At 38.3% G+C, this 20,783-nt stretch overlaps 1 protein-coding gene across 1 annotated transcript in view; it reads right to left on the bottom strand.

Annotated features, from left to right (window-relative positions):
• Window positions 1–10,257: 10,257 nt before the first annotated feature.
• Window positions 10,258–20,783, bottom strand: part of TRHR (thyrotropin releasing hormone receptor) — a 47,405-nt gene continuing 36,879 nt past the window's right edge. The window contains exon 4 of the mRNA XM_075211408.1: window positions 10,258–11,053. Within this exon, the coding sequence (XP_075067509.1) occupies window positions 10,628–11,053 (426 nt within the window). The 3' untranslated portion in view covers window positions 10,258–10,627. The remainder of the gene's footprint in view (window positions 11,054–20,783) is intronic.

The following is a 20,783-nucleotide window of genomic DNA, read 5'->3' as shown; positions in this document are numbered from 1 at the left end:
ATAAATTGCAGTAATAAGTGATTATCTATTGCCGTGATAAGCTGCGATAGAGTATTAGCCTCAGCGCTGCACATTCAATAAATAGACCCCATAACGTATACAAGAGAGTATATTTGACTAAATGACCAAAATTAATTTGTTAATTGATAGTGACCAGCCTAGAAAGTGAAAATATCCATCCCACATATAGCACATATAACAAGGCAATCCACTACTCCTCATCATAAGAAAATGCAGAACAATATGAATATATAGCTCATAATTAATTCAAGACAAATGCAATTACTAGAAAAACTGTGTTCTGATTCTCTGCAGTTCAGCTAATACTTCATGTTACTATTATTTTTTTAATACCGAAGTCCCATGTTTATATCTAAGATGTAATTACTTTTAATTGCTTCTATTTCATTGTGTGGTGTGAAAAGACACCACTCTAGAGAACAGAATAGATGTAATTACCTTTATTAAAGAGTAACTCCTTGTAAAATTAAATTTCACACCCAGCAATCTTCCTCCCTCAACTCCATGAACTGTGGGCGTACCATGACATGGAAATTGGGGAGTACACTCACCTGACAGCGCTCTTTGGTGATTGACAGGTGGATGCAGATGGAATTCCTGATTGACAGGTGGATGCAGTTGGAATTCCTGATTGATAGGAGGATTCAGTTGGAATTCGAGCAATATTGTTGTGCTTCTGTGGCAAAACTGTGGCAGTACTAGAGGGGGGTCTTGGACATTTTTATGAATGCTATTAGTAAATTTAATAGAAGCTATCTTGTAATTAGGTTTAATGCCCCCTTTAAAAAAAGCTTCCTTGCTTTTATATCTACCACACTTTCCTATAAGGCACAAGCAAGTTTTTTCATATTTTGTTTGCGTTGGCTGATCCGCTGATATTTAATGATTCAAAATCAATAGACACTTTGCGTCCCTCTAGATTTTAACCTCTCATGAATAGGGTCCTCTACCCTTTGTCTCATGTTCACACCTGTTATTTTGATTTCAGTTTAACTTGTTTTACTTGTTCATTTGTGCTTGTACGACTTCTGATACCATTTGCACTCCCTTTCTCTTTTAATGTGTTTTTGTTTGTTTTCTGTCAATATGTTTTTCATTCCCCATGACCTGTTTGCTGACTGTATGGTGTTAAGAAACATTGATGATGATGCTGATATGTTTTCGCATTTACAAATTATACTGAATGTTGACCTTACGGTGTCATCTGTAGTCAACTAACTAGCATAATAATTTGTAATATCTTGGCTGTGATACTGACACCCGGCAGAAGACAGACACAAACCACTTCTTGCTTGGAAAAATAGTGCTTTTTATTATTCACATCACAAATAGCACAGCAGACTTTTGTCAGGATGACACCTGGTGACCCTCGCTCTAGCTAGACACAGTTCACCTGGCTAGTCACAAGCCAGCTAGCTGCCATTGGTCGCCCCACCCACAAGAATACACAGTCTTTATATACTCCACCCAAGCACTGCAAACCAATCACAGAAAACAACAAATCAATTACATCCCTGTGGTACAGCTGTGTGTTCGTGGGCTGCATGGTTGTCCAAGAGGGAATTTAACCCTGTCTGTGAGGAGTTTGTATGTTCTCCCCGTGTTTGCGTGGGTTTCCTCCCACACTCTAAAAACTTACTGGTAGGTTAATTGGCTGCTATTAAATTGACCCTAGTCTGTGTGTTAGGGAATTTAGACTGTAAGCCCCAATGGGGCAGGGACTGATGTGAGTATGTTCTCTGTACAGCTCTGCGGAATTAGTGGCGCTATATAAATAAATGATGATGATGATGTCTGCAGCCTGTTCCTGCGGACTCCTTGGGCCTGAGTCAATAAGGAGAGCAAAGCAAAAAAAAAAGAAGTAGGTTTGTTCCTGGACAAACCATGTTACAATACAAGAGATGCAAATAAGTTTATTATTTTGCACATAAGTTAAATACTGGCTGTTTTTTCATGTACCACACAAATATTTGATAGCTTTAGTTTTACAGTGAATTTTACAGTACATCTAGGACATGCCCTACCCCGATTATAAATCGGTCCACATATTTTAATCTACCTCCCCTCCAATGCAACATGGTTTTGCCCAGGTGCAAAGTTACTCCTTTTTTATGCTTTGCTCTCCTTAATGATTTAGACCCCTTGCGGTTTGACCTATCCCTCAGCAGGCGAGGTGTGACAAATAAACCTCATGGTCACAGAACATATCATCAAATGTGAGAAAACTGTATTTTGTATTTTCAACTTTTAAAATTTTATTTAAATATAATTTATAGTCCAGGCATAGAGCTATTTATATCTAAAATATTTGATGTGAAAAGAAAAACAATCATTCGCTATCATAGCGCTACAAATTAAGCGTACCTTGTAATTAGATACTTATTATAAGTAGCTTTTAGTGCTTAATCTTAAGAAAGTGGTGCATACAAAGTTGGTTGTTAATATGAATATATGACCGGTTATTGAGTGCAGTCTCTCAGCTTGTCACAGTGACATTCATTTTGGAATGAGATTTATTGATTAGTAGCGCTGTCTACAGAAATGATGCTGATGTCATCTTTTGTTGTACTGAACAATCCATTAAGATGCAATTTAGCTACATCTTTTATATTAATAGTTCAGATGTGAACTAGAAATGACTGAGACGGGGAACAGACGCACTCCAATGCATTGACAAAACATTTTTAAGATTTATTCAATATGTGCAGTGTATAAATGAGGATTCATTGCAAATTCCACTTATATATTAATAAATGGAAAACGAAATAGACACTCTGTAAAAAGAATAACAACCACAGATACCTAGAATAATATATAATAAGCATCCTATCTTGTGAAAGACTGTATCTTCCCTGTACAATATGCTGTGTGTATATATATATATATATATATATATATATATATATATACAAGTTAACCCGTGCATGATACTCATGCATTCTAGTCAAATCAAGCTACTTAAGGTGTTAAAAAGGTTCTTGTCATGCATTTGGGCCATAGCCCAGGCCTCCTCAGGGGAAGAGTGTTACTGCCCGACGCAAACGCCCTTTTTTAACGTGGTTTTGTCCACATGTCACCACCTCATCATTCTTCTCCATCACCTCATCCTTCATTTTCATCGCCACATCTATCCAGATGTCTATCCAGACACAGGGATCTCTCTCAGCGGTCCTGAGTATCACACTCCTCTCGCTCTGTCACCCCCGGCAACCACCAACCACTCCCAACTGTCACCCCCGGCAACCACCAACCACTCCCCACTGTCACCCCCGGCAACCACCAACCACTCCCCACTGTCACCCCCAGCAACCACCAACCACTCCCCACTGTCACCCCCGGCAACCACCAACCACTCCCAACTGTCACTTCTCCTTCAAGAAATATATATATCTTTTTTTAAAATCTTTATAAACACTTTTAACAATTAACAAATTAAATGAACAAATGAAAAACATCTTAGTATACCAAATTTCAGCCCTTTCTGAATTTTTTTTCCACACACACTAAGAATTTAGTAGGTCAGTGTATAACTCCGCCCAGCAGGTGGCGCTGCAGCTTGGTTTTATTTTTTACACACACAGACAGACTAACACACGCCACTAGACATTTATATTATAGATCCTGTAGCGCTTTTCAATTGGGGACACACATATATGTATATGTATGTGTGTGTATATATATATATATATATATATATGTATATATATATATATATATATTAGCAGCACCCTCCATGGCTATGTGGGTTTCACATTATACAATATATTGTAGTGTAGCAGTAACCTCTATTGTCTTGTGAATTACTGTTACTTCCTTTTTTCAAAAGCAGAATGATCAGTGAAATGTGATGTATGAAGATTAGAACAAGGTATGTTGAAGTTATTATAAACTACCATGTTTCACTCATAATCTTGTTTATAAGAAGCAAAATGATGAGTGGAACCTGATAAGTTGAAGAATGATTAAAGGTCACTTTTCATACATGCCACTTGTAAAATGCCAATCATCATGTGTCACTCACTATACATTACTTCACACATGTCAGTTCTCACACTCACTGATCACACTTATATGACTCCGATAACAAATGTCCATTTTGATTCTGATATATTTCTGACAGATGAAGATATCCTAAAATAGATACTGCATATAGGTTGTACATATTTCTGATTAACACACCATGGCCAGAGACAAATGCAGGATTTGTAGAGGGGGGGTTTCCACACAACACCACCAGTGGGCGTGACCAGCATGCATGGGGGCGTGGCTATAATTTTAGACAGTGCTTGGCTGCTCTCCAACTCTTCCTTTCCCTATAATATACATGGGCAATGCTGCGTGCACTACTTTTAGGTGCACGCAACTCTCCCTTTTCAAGCAGAGCCATGTGAAGCGGGGGCAGGGTCCAGCCACCTCAATTATACAGTGCCCCAGGCTGGGAGGGGGGTTTCCAAGCACTAGGAACCCCCCCCCCCTCAGTTTGCCTATGCTGGCATAGTCACTAAAGGGGTGCTTTTCAGACTCTAGTGAATACCCCTTAAGTGAATAGGACAAGACAGTGTCAGAAACTTTAAATCCAGATACAAAAGGCTCACTGTAGAGTTGAAAGTAAAACATTTTATGTAGCTCATATAATTTATTTTGTATGATGCAACATGTACAGTATATATTTCATTATTTGTCAGTGAACAATGGGAATCACTATATAAATATGTATATACAGTATACACTATATAATGTTTATTTGAAGGAAAATAAAATAAAAGTTCAGCCCATAAAATAGACGCTTCTTCTTCTGCCCTAATCCATTTTTTCTTTATCAATTACTAATAAGTAGATTGACCCCAAACAATTTTTCATAATTTTATTTTGTAGCACAAACATAAAAATGTCAGATTGTCAGTGTAAGTAAGCTCAGATATTGAATATTGTTTGTTCACATGAAGTAATTCACATTTCTGGATGTTATATTTATGTAGAAATACAAAACAATAATGTAGCAATGCACAACAATAATGTATTAATGCACAACAGTAATGTAGTAATGCACAACAGTAATGTAGTAATGTCCAACAGGATATCATGATTGTCATCTCAGAGCATTTCATTAAGTATTGGCACATACTCAAAAGTATATTTACTATAGAATGCCGGTAACCTTGCTCTTTTCTTAAACCGGAAAATGGCCATATTTGTGTAAGAATCCTACAGCAGAACTACCAGGCAAACTTTTTAATTTAATTATAAAAATCAAACCTTATATCCCCAACTGGAAAAACTCTGTGATTCCTATGTCTGGGGGCCCCAAAGTTCATCAGAAATATATACTTAACTCCTGTAGTAAGTCTGTCTGGATAACCCAGCAATCATTGAAACAGATCTCTAAATGCATCTGTAATGATTGTTGTATTTATTCAGTGGGTATTACCAGTGCCCTTCATTTTTTAATTCAAAGAGACCTCTGGATTTTTATTTTCATTCTACTTCAATGACTGCACATACATTACATGTCATTCATAACTGTAAATTGCTGAAGTGGTTCAGCAGGACATTTTACAAGCATAAAAAAGTGCATTATGAAAAGCTACTGTGTATGGTTCAAGGTCTTGAATTTATATTAGTAACTAGAAAAGTATGATATTAAATATATACAGAGTAGTAAAAACCATTCTCTGTACACTGTGGATTTGTATCACTGTGCTATTTACACAATAAATAATTGAAATATATAATCAGGATATCAAATGCTGTCTTATAAATAAACCAAGTTACCGGTAAAGCTCAATGAACAAGAAACATTGAAATGTTCAAAAACATCCAAATTCCAGAACCTTTTTTATGGATGGTTGTCACACATCCTTAAAACCCCCACTCCGTCCCCTTTTCAAATTCCCTTGTATGTTGTATTTGCTCTGCCATCTTAGGGGTATATTTACTAAACTGTGGGTTTGAAAAGTGGAGATGTTGCCTATAGCAACCAATCAGATTATAGCTGTCATTCATTTAGTCCATTCTACAAAAATGGTAGCTAGAGTCTGATTGGTTGCTATAGGCAACATCTCCACTTTTTCAAACCCGCAGTTTAGTAAATATGCCGCTTAGAGTTCTGGCTTTGCCCTCAAACTTACAATTCATTCTATCACCTGAAAAACTCTTTAATGTCAAACAATGTGGTTAAGATTACCTCCTGTTTCTGTTGCATTGGAGATATAAATCCTTGAATACAAGGTAGCAAACATAGAAGGAGTAATATAGTGAATTTAAATCAAATGATAAAAGGAGTGTTTGAGGAAACATGATGTATTTCACTTTGAAGACAACAGAATGGATTAAACTGTTGCTCCATACATTGAAGTAAATTTAGAACAAGTCTATAGGTGATTTTCTTGCATCTAGAAAGTGACTTAAGATCACGTAACTTGCCATTGTTTTACATATCTATCCGTTTTTAACCCAAGCTTCTTTAATTTTCATAACATTTTCATGACCAGCAAAATATTATTGTTGATGATCCTATAGGTGACTTTTATTGATGTCAAAGGTAAACATCTGTATGTTTTGGACAAATTTACATCTATAGATATCCTCTATGCAGAGATTCCATACTTTAAAATTGTTTCATTAAAATCACCAAACAAAAGAAATTGCAACAATGTATCAATCACACTCTCTATTTCCTTTGATGACATTTAACTGACAATACAAACTGAAGTTAGTTTATAAATAATTAAGAAAAATTATAGGAAAGAGGAAGAGGCGAGATGTCTTACATGGTATCATGATTTCAGATATGTGTGAACCAAAACAACTGTCTTCTCAGGGGTCCAAAACATTTTAAACATATTATATGAATCTTCATCGATCAAAACAAGTCTTTCCATAGAGTAAATAAATTCAATATTGGTTAAAACTTTCTTCCAACTAATAAAAGGTGGTCTTCAAAGTGAAGCTATTATTTGTTGAGCAGCCATACAAGTTATGTTAACTAATCTGGTAGAATCTAAATACTTAAACTGTTAGGCTAGGTACACTGAAGAGTTTTCCAACTGATGTGTTAGCTACAACGACTTTACCTTCGACCGAAGGTCCGATCACTCGGACAATTAATGGGTACACACTAGTCACATTTTAGATGATTAACAAAAAACCGACTGACTGGGCAGCGACTTTTCACAGCCATATTGTTGTGAGCAAAGACTTTATCGCTAGTAGCACCTAATTTCCAATTGAGTGACGTGTGGACACTGCACCACGTGGGACATGAACAGGCATCAGAAATTTACACATGGCCCCCAAAGTAGTTGCAGTTCGAGGACGTATCGGCTGTTGCTCGTGGATCGATCGGAAATTTATACACACTACATGATCATTAGGTGATTGGGCAGAAAATATTAAACAGTACGACCAACCAAATGAGCCGACAATCGACACATTGAGATGACTTTTGACCACTGTGTCACTATACACATTAAGCCGACATCCGACCGGCTGATTTGCCCGATGAGTCGTATGCCGGCTGATTTGACCGATGATTGCAAGGAAAAGCTCCAGTGTGTTCCTAGCCTAAGGTTTGTTGTGTTACTGTGTGACTTTATACTGTCGATAATGTATTGTGTTTGAGAGGAACTAGTATGACTGGTAGAGTAGAAAGCATTAATAATGAGAAATGCTCTTAAATGGACAAGGGAGCTGAGCAATTTATTGGTCTATTTCGTTTTAAGTACTATACTTTTAAAGCATTTTTGGAAATACGTTTTCTGGTCATTTTGGAAAGAGATACAGTAGAGCACAATTTATACAATTTACATTTATAGAAATGTTTTTGTCCTCCTGATAAGCAAATAATGAGGTAATATTGCATAAACCATAAACCACACGGGTTCTCAAACATTCTGTTGTTTATACTTCACTAAACATGGGACAAATTTCTTTTCACTAATACAAATCAATAATGTACTTTCGTTCCACGACTCAACATCAGCACCAAAAAGCAGAAAATATAGCATTGGAGAGTTTTATATACAGCATAATTACAGATGACAAAAATATATTTGACTAAAATACTTCAAATCAACATATACATACATGATGCAGTTGATGTCCAATGAGCAGTTATCACATGACCATAATAAGCAACTTCTATCCCTTGTCACATGTATGTACAAATATATATATATATACATGTCAATACATTTATCCATATAGTAAGCAAATACATAGCATACATTTTGCAGATTTTGCATTTCATCTTTAAACACATACAAGTGTGTAATCGTCTATAACAGGGTTTCTTAGGATCTGGCTCGGGGGCCAAAAACATGGTTCGCCATGACACTTAGGGCTAGATTTACTAAGCTGCGGGTTTGAAAAAGTGGGGATGTTGCCTATAGCAACCAATCAGATTCTAGCTGTCATTTTGTAGAAAGTACTAAATAAATGAAAGCTAGAATCTGATTGGTTGCTATAGGCAACATCCCCACTTTTTCAAACCCGTAGCTTAGTAAATCTAACCCTTAGAGTGAGTCACCAATACCATGTTCTGTCTACAGTCAACCAATAAACTAATTACTAATCATGTCTCATTATCTGTACATATGAAACGTCTTAATTTATTGTTGGTCTCATTTATTTTTAGGAGCAAATCCAGCTACATGATGCAAATTTGCACCATGACAAACCATGTTGCAATGAATGGGTAAATGTCAATTTTTGCATGCAAGGTACTCTGCCATGTAGCAAATGCAGAATGGCTTTTTTTTTTACACTGGGATTTAGAGTTGAGCTAGGACACGCCCCTTTCCAACTCTAAATCTGCCGACACATTTTAAATTTGTCTGACTGCAGTGCAAATATGGTTTTGCCAAAGTGAAAAATTGCACCTTGCAGGTGGGTTTACCATGAGGCCCTGTATGTTTAACCATAATACCACAAACCCATAATATACTTTAATTTGTAGACAGCAGCAAATTTAAAAATAAAGATCCCATCCCACATAGTTGATTTACAGATATACTTTGGGTCCTGGCCAATGAAGGTTACGAACCCTTGTCTTGACTTGGTAATATCTCATACAGATATTAGAAGAGCTTTACGCAAGAACAGAATTGTATACCAAAATGGAAATGGTTCCCTGAGCTTTTCTTACTATTGGCCCGTCATCTTTGTTTTGCGTGTATCCAATTTTAAATAAAGCTTTTTAAGATAATCCAATGTTAAAAAAAAACATAAATTGACCTTTGTTTTTCACACCTAAATCTTATGGTACAAAGGCATCTTTATGTTTAAATTATTATAATGTATGTTCTTTCTCTTAGTGTCAGTGGCAATAGCGTGGGGATGATTGTGATGTAAAGGGAGCAGATCAGTAGAAAGGCAAGTTATTAAAATATAATTAATTCTGAAAAGAAAAAACAGCATGCATGTAGGTAGTTTGCATGTAGGTAGTTTTTATACAAAGGTGTATTGAATACATTAATTAATTGTGACAGGTCCATTGCAAAGCGTACCTGCCTCTTTCATGAGAATTCATGAGAATGCCGCCTAGCAATTCTCTAGATACTAATCACATGACTGAGGCATGATACATTTTGTGCGGTGTTATATCGAGGCATCAATGGTTCTCAGTGAATGGATAGGATGTATTATGCATTTCTAAGCATATGATAATGTTCATGGTGCTAATGAAAGAAGGATCATCAGGGGGAATCTTCCTGTAAAAAACTATTTATAGGAAAATGGTTTTATTCAGAATTGTAGGACTTTTGAAACTAAATAATCTAAGTATGTCAAATTTTATTAGTTGTTCTCAGTATGATATCTCCCTGGTCTTGAAATTAGGCTGTGAAGTTAATTTAAACTTGTTTTATGTATACAGATGGAACGTGTGACTCATGTGGCTTAAAAATTAGCACCAATTATATTGATTGGAATCATACTTTTCCCAATGATTATTGGATGCTGTGAGAAGTGCACTGTGGGTATTTAGAGTAGGGGGTGCATTTGGTTCTTTCTATTATCATAATAATCTGGGGAGGCACAAGCTAGTGTTTTGGGTGAAATAAATACATTTATTAAAGTTTGCATTTTTTTCTTATATTGTTGTTTCGTTGGTGGCAGATTTCCATTTATCACGTGGAGCCGCAAATAGCGAATAACTTTCACGCTGTACAATCGAAATTCGCTGACACTGGCCTGATGATGCGAGCCAGCGGGACAGGATTAGCGCATTGCCTCAGGTAAGGGTAGATGCTAGATACACTCTACTAGAAGAAGTATCCAGGCAACAATTGTAGGTATTGTACAATAGGTAGAGGCTTTCACTGTAAAATACGGAAAGAAAAAACTGCCCAAAATTACATGCATTTAAAAAAATAGAGAAAATAATTTTCTTAGCAATCTGTATGTAAAGCAAATTATCTTCCATGTTAAGAGAGATCACCAATGCGCCATCAATTAGCAAAAACTCAGATTGTATTATAGAATGCCTCCTATGTGAGTTTCCCTTTTTATTTTTGCATCAGTGCCATCATTTTAACTAACACTTATTTCTAAGCATTATATACCTTCTTTGAAATATATACACATGCACTTTGCATACGGTAGTCGGCTATGTTCTGCTGTATGTAACGTCCGCCGGTAGACACGTATCATCAAATGACATTTTTGTGCCAGACATGTAAGTGTCTGTCACAGTAATGTCATCCAGCTCGGTGCTAAAATGATCAGGGCTTCCTCCGTTAGACGACTCCTTGATCACACTGTAATTAAGCACAACACCATAATTAGCTGGTTTCTCTGGTCGCTTCTTGTTGCAATTGCAGAGTTTCTTGAACGCAGCTCGGAATTTCTGAGACATAAGATTGTAAATCACAGGGTTGATAGCGCTGTTTAGGTAAATACAAATTCTGCAGAATAACACAAACCAATTCTCAAGGTAGGGATGGGACAGGAAAGAATTCACCACGACCAGTGTCCTGTAGGGCATCCACAGAAAGGCAAAAAGAATGACGACAACAGCCAACATTTTTGTAACCTGCAGAGATAGAAAGAGAAACACAGATTAAACAATAATGCGAAACACATATAGATACAGAGACATCTACTATATAAATGCCTAGTGGGGTGTGTAAAAAAAAAAAAAAAAGCTTCAGCGCCACCTACTGGGCAGAGTTATACACTGACCTATATATTTCTTGAAGGAGAAGTGACAGTTGGGAGTGGTTGGTGGTTGCCGGGGGTGACAGTGGGGAGTTTTTAACACCTTAAGTAGCTTGATGAAGGATGTGGCGATGAAGATGAAGGATGAGGTGATGGAGAAAAATGATGAGGTGGTTAAAAAAGGGCGCTTGCGTCGGGAAGTAGCGCTCTTCCCCTGAGGAGGCCTGGGCTAGGCCCAAATGCATGACAAGAACCTTTTTAACACCTTAAGTAGCTTGATTTGACTAGAATGCATGAGTATCATGCACGGGTTAACTCGTAGTAACATATTTATTTTATTTGAACAATAATTTAGTGCAGGGTGTGAGGGTATTCAATTAAATATTGTGAGAAGATGACTGGTAGAGCCTGGGAAGAGAGGTATTTTTCATCCCAGAACATTGTCATATGTATTATTAAAAGGGGTTAATTATGTTAGAGATCACCTGGGGTCTGATCCATTATAAGGAGGGTGTGTTTATAACTGTTGAGAGAGGATTTGTGAACTGACCAGTTGATTCTGTTTGTGACCAGTGTTGGTAGAATACCCTGGATAGTTAGGATTTGTTTTTCTGTTGGTTAGAGCTCAGACAAGCAGGTTTTGACTTATGTTATTGTCTGACCCCACGCAGACCAGAAAGCTTTGTGAACTTTGTCTAGATGCCAATAAAAGCCAGTCAGACTGGGTTTACACCTTTACCTATTAATTATTTGACCTTTAATGCCACTAAAATCTGCTGAGCCTACCTGAAAAAGAGCTAAAACCCCACAATATGTATTTAATAATGACAGAGGTACGTGTCCCAGGCTTCCTGCATTGTGTACGTTAAAACATACTTGCCAACTCTCCCTGAATGTCAAGGAGACTCCCTGAAATAGTGGTGATCTCCCTCACTCCCTGAAGTGTCTGGCATTCTCCCTGATGCTGAGCCAGTACAAGACGTGGTTGGCTTCGCCATCTGTGGCATGGTGACACAGTTCAGAAATTGTGTCCTATGTCCATGTATTGATGCCTATGGAGGTGGCCATTTTCATGGAGACTAAGATTTAATCAAAAACTGACAGGTAAGACAACATGACTTCAGTAATGACAGAAATTTAAAAAACACTTCAGTCTGTAGAAATTCATTTGCTGCTTTTCTTTAACGCATAGTTGCCTACTCTCCCGGAATGTCCAGGAGACTCCCACATTTCTGAGAGACCTCCTAGGCTCCTGGGACAGCAGGGTAACCTCCCGGTTCTCACCCCCACAATGGATAAGTGACGGGGGGCAGGCCTTAATGATGCAAATATTGCGTCATCTTGACAAACGATTAGGGGCGGGGCAAAATGATGCGATTCGTCAAGCCACACCCCCGCACACTCACCTTCCCCAGGATCTCCCTGAAGCCAATTAGGAAAAGTTGGCAAGCATGCGTTAAAATACCAGGGAGAATGTAGATGTGTGGGTAAAGCTTCCCACAGGGTGTTTCCACTTGGTAATAAAACATGGTAATGGTCCCTGGTGTAATGTATGGAGAAAGAGAAGGGTGGGCTCCATACATAAGGCCCAGTCCGGGTCTTCTGATCTGCCAGTCTCTAAACAGACTGATCAGGAGTTGCACCTGTGAGGTGCCTGTGAAAATGCAGCTAGAATGTGCAATCAGTGTCTCAGACCTGGGGAGGAGGTGAGTCACCTCCTGAGATACTCTGCTGTGGTGAGCAACAATACATGTTTGATTTGTGTATCGGACATAAGGTCCTGCACAGGAGAGAGGGCCTCCGCAAATGTATTAAGTAGTAACCAGACGGCTAGGATTTTGTTTGTAATGTCTTGTTTGAAAGCTGGTAAATAAAACTAGCTGGGGCGTTAAACTTTTGGACTTGTGTGGTTTACTGCTGCTGTTTGTTGCCATCTTCCCCAGGAGATGGTACATATTCCCCTGATTTTGTCACAATAGATAGACATTAGATAGATAGATAGATAGATAGATAGATAGATAGATAGATAGATAGATAATCAATTTTCCTGGGCCCCATCACTTTTCCAGGCTATACCTCCCATTTGTTCCAACTTAGGCAGTACTAACGACTGTCCTGCCATCCTGACACATTGATGTTTGCCCGGACTACTGGCAATGTTGGGAGGTATGTCCCGGTCACCACTGGGTGTAAATTTAAGGTGTTTTACATTGAGTGGGTAACTGCGGTCAGGAACAATAGGGACCTAAAAAATCAGCTATGGAAAAATCATCCTCTGAAAGCCACAATGAATTCTATTATTTCTGAGCCCTGTCATTTTCAGGCAGTGAGGAAGCACAGACATGTTTGGATGTGGTTCTCTTTGAACAAATAATAAACAAATAAAACCCCATTAATGCAGCAATAGAGAAAACATTTTTTTTTTACATAAACTTCTAAATAGAGTGCCTTTAGCGGTATTTACTGTATTCTAATTAGCTCGAAAATTTGCACTCGTGTTGTGAAAAGAAATAATTACAATTTAAAAGCTAAAATATAGACTTTGGTTATTATAATATGAAGTTCTTAGAGCTTGAATACAGAATGTGTATTTGGTGTCCCTCCACTGTCATGAGAACACTCAGGAGAATACATTACTAGGTATATCTATGAAATAGCACTAGTTATTAACAAGACCTTGTAGGTAAAATCAAATTTCATTTCTCATGTTTTTTTGGGACAGTTTTCCTTATTTGAAAAGAAAAAGGGAATCTATTAGTAAATGCTACCAAAAGAAAGCTGTTCTCAATATGTTCTGAAACAACGGCGTAAAATACACTAGAAAACATAAATCAATTAAAAAGTCATTAACACATAACAAAATTATGACATTTGGTAGGGTCAGGAAGGTAAAATGCGTTGGTCATGAAGAGATAAAATAAAATGCACCACTTATTAATAAATGGACTCTATACTGTTTTAACCTGGACTGGTCAGAAAAGAAAATCCATAGTGTATTCCCTCTAATTAAGAACCAGCCCATCAACTAGTCAGTAACAGGTTTATAACTATGAAAGGGCTAAAATCATTCTAAACATAGTTACATCCTCAGTGGAGAAGCTGCTGGCTCCTTCAAGTCCCTATGGTTTGTGTGAACCTGATTAATGCGTAAGTGAGACCGCAATTAATGGGTATAATGGACAAAATATTCGTAATACCACTTTCTTTGCCCGTTTTCTATTCACGATTTTTTGTGATGTAATTGCCCTTGTGAAAAAAAACCACAAAACCACAAACTGATACTTGGCGCTGTAATTGCCTTCACACTCCAAAGTGAGTCACCACCAGCAGTTGTAAAAGGACGGTGTTACATCCCCAGAAAAGATACAAAGTGAATAAGAACACTTACAGCGCTGGAGGAGTGTGTATTGGTTGATATAATAACAATCGATGGTTTAAACATAAACATCCAAGGCTATATTGAAAAACACACTTTAATGACAAAACTAAAATACACCCCAAAATGCATAAATATGGCCATAGAGCATTAAATGCGAGGATTTAATGCTCTATGGGTGTGGGTGTGACCAGCATGCATGGGTTCGTGGCTATAATTTTAGACAGTGCTTGGCTGCTCTCCAACTCTTCCTATTCCCATAATATACATGGGCAATGCTGCATGCACTACTGTTAGGTGCAGGCAGCTCTCCCTTTTCAAGCAGAGCCCTGTGAAGCGGGAGCAGGGTCCAGCCACCTCAATTATACAGTGCCCCAGGCTGGGAGGGGGGTTTCCAAGCACTAGGAACCCCCCTCAGTTTGCCTATGCTGGCATAGTCACTAAAGGGGTGCTTTTCAGACTCTAGTGAATACCCCTTAAGTGAATAGGACAAGACAGTGTCAGAAACTGTAAATCCAGATACAAAAGGCTCACTGCAGAGTTGAAAGTAAAACATTTTATGTAGCTCATATAATTTGGAGGGGGGTTTCCAGGCACTAGGAAACCCCCCTCGGTTGGCCTATGAGGAGGAAGGATCACCATTACATATCATCTAGAACCGTGAGTTGGTTGTTATTGGTTATTTCCTCCCACCGCCATATCCAAGTTCAGTGCTATCATCAGCTTACTTTTATCATTTGGCTGTGCGCTATCTCCAACTACAACGCATTGTGATATGATATATCGTGTGCCGTGACTTTATCTGGATCTACACTTCATTTTATTTGTTTCCATTAATGGACAGAGCGCTAGGCGCACTCTGGTGGCAGAGAACTTTTATATATTAATATATACAATATATGTTAATATTTAATTGCATGAAATTTTGATTATCTAACGGTATTATATATACATTTTTTTATATCATATTTATTAAGTGTGTATTAATATCATTTTTTATTAATATACTCTTCTAGCATCGTGTTTGATCTTGATTAGTCCCACCAGTGCTGTCATATAGTTTTTATTTCTTTGGTGCTTCCATAATAAAGGTCTCACAACCCTGGACACCTGCTTCACTAATCAAGTTATCTGTTCATTGTTAACAACTTACCCATAAGGTGTAATTACAAGTGATACTTCTCACATTATTTTGACATTTTTTTATATAGTCAATTCATACGGTGCTCCAATTAGATCATCTGTTTGCATACATAAATAATACATGGGGAAATAGAAGCTTACGAATTGTCTATTTACTGCTTATTAACTGATATATTGCAGAAAGATATATAAATATAAAAGATAAAATCTACCATGCAAAAGATGATCATTTTATTGTCATGAGTTTTGGCCATGACATATTTCTTACAGTAACAAAAAACATCTAATGTATTTTATTGACAATTAAGCTCCAAATTGCAGTTCTAGGTCATCCTATGTGTCGTTCATTACCCTTATTAAAGGTATGTTATGAATGTGCAAAAATACACCAGCACAATAAGCAAATATGCCATTTATCCAGGATGCATATGGATATTTGTGTTAAATTGGTGGGACTTGCAAGTTTGCATAATTTGTTGGGTAAATCTTTTTTTCCTCTCTAAATGTGGGCTGGGTGCACTCGTTCTCCTTATTGCCCCAGCATACAAAAGTTAGATGGTGTTTTGCAGCACTAACTGTTTATATGTGATTCAAAGAGTGGAAAAAGTATATTTCCTAAGGAGTTCCCTGGTTACTAGGATGGCACGATGCCTCCTTACCGCTGTAGAAGCTCTGTCACTTATAGGTGCTGGGGAGACGCTAGTAGATAGGAGTTACATACTGAGCATGTTGTAAATATGGATATCTTGCTGTTCGGAAATGACCCTTATTATGTTGACTAGAGAAAGACTCCAATCTGGTGAATAGAATACAAAGCTGAGCCCAGTCTGGTGGCTATTTTACAAAATTGAGTCCAATCTGTTGACTAGTAAAGAAAGCAGAACCCAATGTAGAGATAAGTGTACGTAACTAGCCATAGTCTTATGACCAGTATACAAGGCAAACCCCAAGCATTAGGCAAGTATAAACCAATGTAGAGATAAGTGTACACAGCTGGCCATAGTCTTATGATCAATATACAAGGCAAACTCCAATCTTTCAGCAATATAGAGATAAGTTACCCAATTTGGTGGATGGTGAGCAAAGTTGGCCATGATTTGAGACTATTATAGAGTGCTCAATCTTTTGGTGAGTGTGCCAAACTGAGCCCAGTGTGGGGCATAGTGAATGAACCCAAATATTACCAGTCGAGATTAGCAAAATTTTCAAACCATTCCATAAAATATTTGACTTATCACATATTTGGCTGTGAAATTTATCTGGCTATATTTGGTCTTAATTTCTGCCCCAATCACTAAACAGCAGAATGAACTGACTGTTGTCCGAGTTCTATTCTAACAATATAAATGAATAAACTCCTTTGGATTTCAATATTATATCTATACGGATGATACCCAAATTTATCAGTCCTCTCCTGATCTCTCGCCATCTGTGTTCTGCGTTACTGACTGTCTTTCTGAATTTTTTTCTTGGATGTCCTCTCACCAACTCAAGCTCAGTCTTTCAAAAACGGTTAATAATATTTCCATCCACCAACAGAAGTTACTTACCTGACATTTCTATTTCTGTTGACAACAGGACCATAAATTAAACCTGCAAGCTTGTTGTCTTGGTGTGATCCTAGACTCTCAACTATCCTTTGTTCCCCACATCAACTCAACTCATCAATATATCTAAATCATGTTACATACTTCTAAAAAACATTTCCAGAATATTCACATATCTTACACAAGACATGGCAAAAACTATAATTCATGCACTCATCATATCCCGCATTGACTATTTCCTCGTCACTGATCTTCCCCTAAACAGACTAATGCCACTACAATCTATTTTGCACGCAGCGGCAAAACTGATTTTACGTGCAACTTGTTCTTCGTCTGCTGAGCCACTCTGTCAGTCTCTACACTGGTTGCCTGTTTTTTACAGAATCCATTATAAAATTCTTCTACTAACATACAAGGCCATAAACAAAACTGCACCAACATACATCTCTTCAATTGTCTCAAAATATCTCCCAACTCGACAACTCCGTTCTGCACAAGATCTGCGTCTCTCACCCACTCTTATTACATCCTCCCATTCCCGTTTACAGGACTTTTATTCGCACTGCACCCACTTTGTGGAATTCCCTCCTTCGCACAATAAGACTTTCCTCTGGTTTACAAACTTTCAAGCATTCTCTGAAAATCCACCTCTTCAGGCAAGTTTATAATATTCCTCAACCACCTTCTTAACCTCACTAGGTTACCCTGTTACCACCCTTTACACAATTCACACAAGACAACAACCCTCTGACCCCAGACCAACATTGCTGCATGACTTAATCACATAGCATACAAATCCCTTTTTACCTTGGCAATCTGTCTGAACCAATATGCAGTATGTAGATTTAACCTCATGTATCCGACTCCCATTGTCCTATAGATTGTAAGCTTGCGAGCAGGGCCCTCTTACCTCTTTGTCTGTTTTACACAGTATTATTTATTACGGTCTTTCTTCCCAATTGTAAAGCACTACGGAGTTTGCTGGCGCTATATAAATAAATGTTGATGATGATAAATTCTGTGACATTGGGACCTCAGTACTTTTGCTTATGGCTATAACTTAATGAAGGATCAAACATGAGGATTTCAGAATGTTTCTCTCACAACTGTATAAATACACCATTATAGAGTGGTTTCATCCTCTAGACCGTGCTCATCCCACTTCCTTACAAGCACCACACATGTTCGAGACCCCTTCACATCATCAGCCCACTTGTAGCTTCCGTAACTTGCAGGGATCTCTCTGAAAGTTGAACCTTCATTGCCCAGCTACCGTCAGAGCCTGCCTGCACTCCAGCAACTCACCAACCACTTCATAATCCATACTCGCTCATGCCTGAGACCTATTACCACCTCGGCTCCCGACCCACCTCACATCAATGGTCTCCCAGTTTCTTCTGAAGCAGGAACTGCCTCCTGGTTTAGTACTCCTGACCGGTCTCCACTTCACAGCCACAGTCTTCCTCTGTGCTACTTTTGGTAATCATTCCACCCCACTGCTGCCCCTGAACTCTATTTTGATTGTTTGAACCACCTCTTCAATTTATTCCTTCTCTGTTGCTATTGCCACTGTCTTTCCTCTTTCTCTTGCCTCATTGCCACCATCTTACCTTGTGTTTCTCCCATTAATGTTTCCATTCCTTGAATTGCTTCTTCCCTGTTAATTCCTTATCTGCCTCTTTACTGTCTTCACTACCTCTGTAGACATAGTTATTTTTCTTTTTAAGTGGCCTAACACTGATATAAGGATATATTTACACATATCATAGGAGCAGGAACAAGGATAGGTAGAAAGGGGCAGGAGGTAAGGAGGGGGCAACAGAACCAGAGGGTGAGGAACAGTGTAGAGCAGGTTGAGAGGGAGAGGGGGGTACATGTGATGAAGATAAGGACTCATGGAGAGAGTGGACAGAGTAAAAAAAGAGATAAGTGAAAGACGGTTGTCTAACCCTTCTTAAACATATCGATTGAATCAGCCATCACAGCCTTCCCTGGCAATGAATTCCATATCTTGACTGCCCTTAGTGTAAAGAATTCCTTCTTTTGCTTGTTGTGAAACTTCATCTCCTCTAACCTTATAGTAACATAGACAATGGAAAGTTATATAATAATATTATGGATATAATGCAGATATGAGGGAAAATGTGATTTCATCAGAGGAAATGACATGGAACCTAGTGGAGAAACGCGTAGGGTTTTGGAAACTTTGTGATATCTCTTCAGCCACTTGACAATGTTTACTTTTTGTACTGATTGAGATTATAAAGTACCGCTTCACAGATGCAGATTCCTTGGAGAAAGCATTCTTCATAGAATACAACACAATAGCTGTTTATACTGAGGATCAATTATTATCACAAACTGTGAGTGTTAACATGGAACAAAACAACAAACGTTTATTTAACTTTGATTTTCCAGTGCACAATTGCTTATATATCATCATGGACTAAGGCGAGCTCAGGGAGGACAGAAACCTCCCGTGGAGCAGAAGGGCTACTGTAGATTACTGCTGTGAGGTCACTTTGCCCAAGGGGCTGGTATTGTTCAGTTAAGCATTGTCCCGGGAATGCATGGGCTGCCAAATCATGGGAGGTACCAGGAGAGCAAGTTAGCAGCTTCATTGGTTGGATATCGGTGAGCTGTACAAATGTACTGTCTGTAAAGAGGAATGCTTGGACACTGTGCAGTGGAGGATCATTATGGAGCCGCGATTTAACAGTTATAGCTGAACTGCTGAATTAATTTCATTTGTGACTAGGTTTCATTTAACCGAAAACTAAAACAGATTCCTCATTGAGGTGGACATTTAGAACTGCGATTCACTATTAAGTAATTTGAATAAATTCAAGTGTGATAAATGTGGTGATTGGTGAGTGCACCGTCAATTTATCACATCTAAGTGGCTGATAGATATACACTATACGGACAAAAGTATTTGGGTGCTTGACCATTACACCAACAGGGACTGTAATGACATTCAAATACATATACTTTAATATGGAGTTGGTTCCCCTTTTGCAGCGATAACAGCTTCCACTCTTCTTGGAAAGCTTTCCACAAGATGTTGGAGTGTTTCTGTGGGGAATTTGTGCCCATTCATTATGTAGAGCATTCATGAGGTCACGCACTGATGTTGGACAAGAAGACCTGGCTCACAATCTCCGTTCCAGTTCATCCCAAAGGTGTTTGATGGGGTTGAGGTCAGGACTCTGTGTGGGCCAGTCAAGTTCTTCCACGCTGAACTTATCAAGCCATGTCTTTTTAGTCCTTGCTTTGTGCACTGGGGCACAGTTATGTTGGAATAGAAAAGGGCCTTCCCCAAACTGTTGTCACAAACTTGGAAGCATAACACTGTCCAAAATGACTTGGTATGCTGAAGCATTAAGATTGCCCTTCACTAGAGACAAGGGGCCTAGCCCAAACCCTAAAAATCAGCCCCATACCATTATCCCTCCTCCACCAAACTTCACAGTTGGCATAATACAGTCAGACTGGTAACATTCTCCCGGCATCCGCCAAATCCAGACTCGCCCATCTGA

The sequence above is a fragment of the Mixophyes fleayi genome, chromosome 5 (genome assembly GCF_038048845.1).
Source record: "Mixophyes fleayi isolate aMixFle1 chromosome 5, aMixFle1.hap1, whole genome shotgun sequence".
NCBI classification, from domain to species: Eukaryota; Metazoa; Chordata; class Amphibia; order Anura; family Limnodynastidae; genus Mixophyes; species Mixophyes fleayi.
Note: the sequence above shows the minus strand (reverse complement) of the source record. Positions and strands in the feature narration are given on the sequence as shown.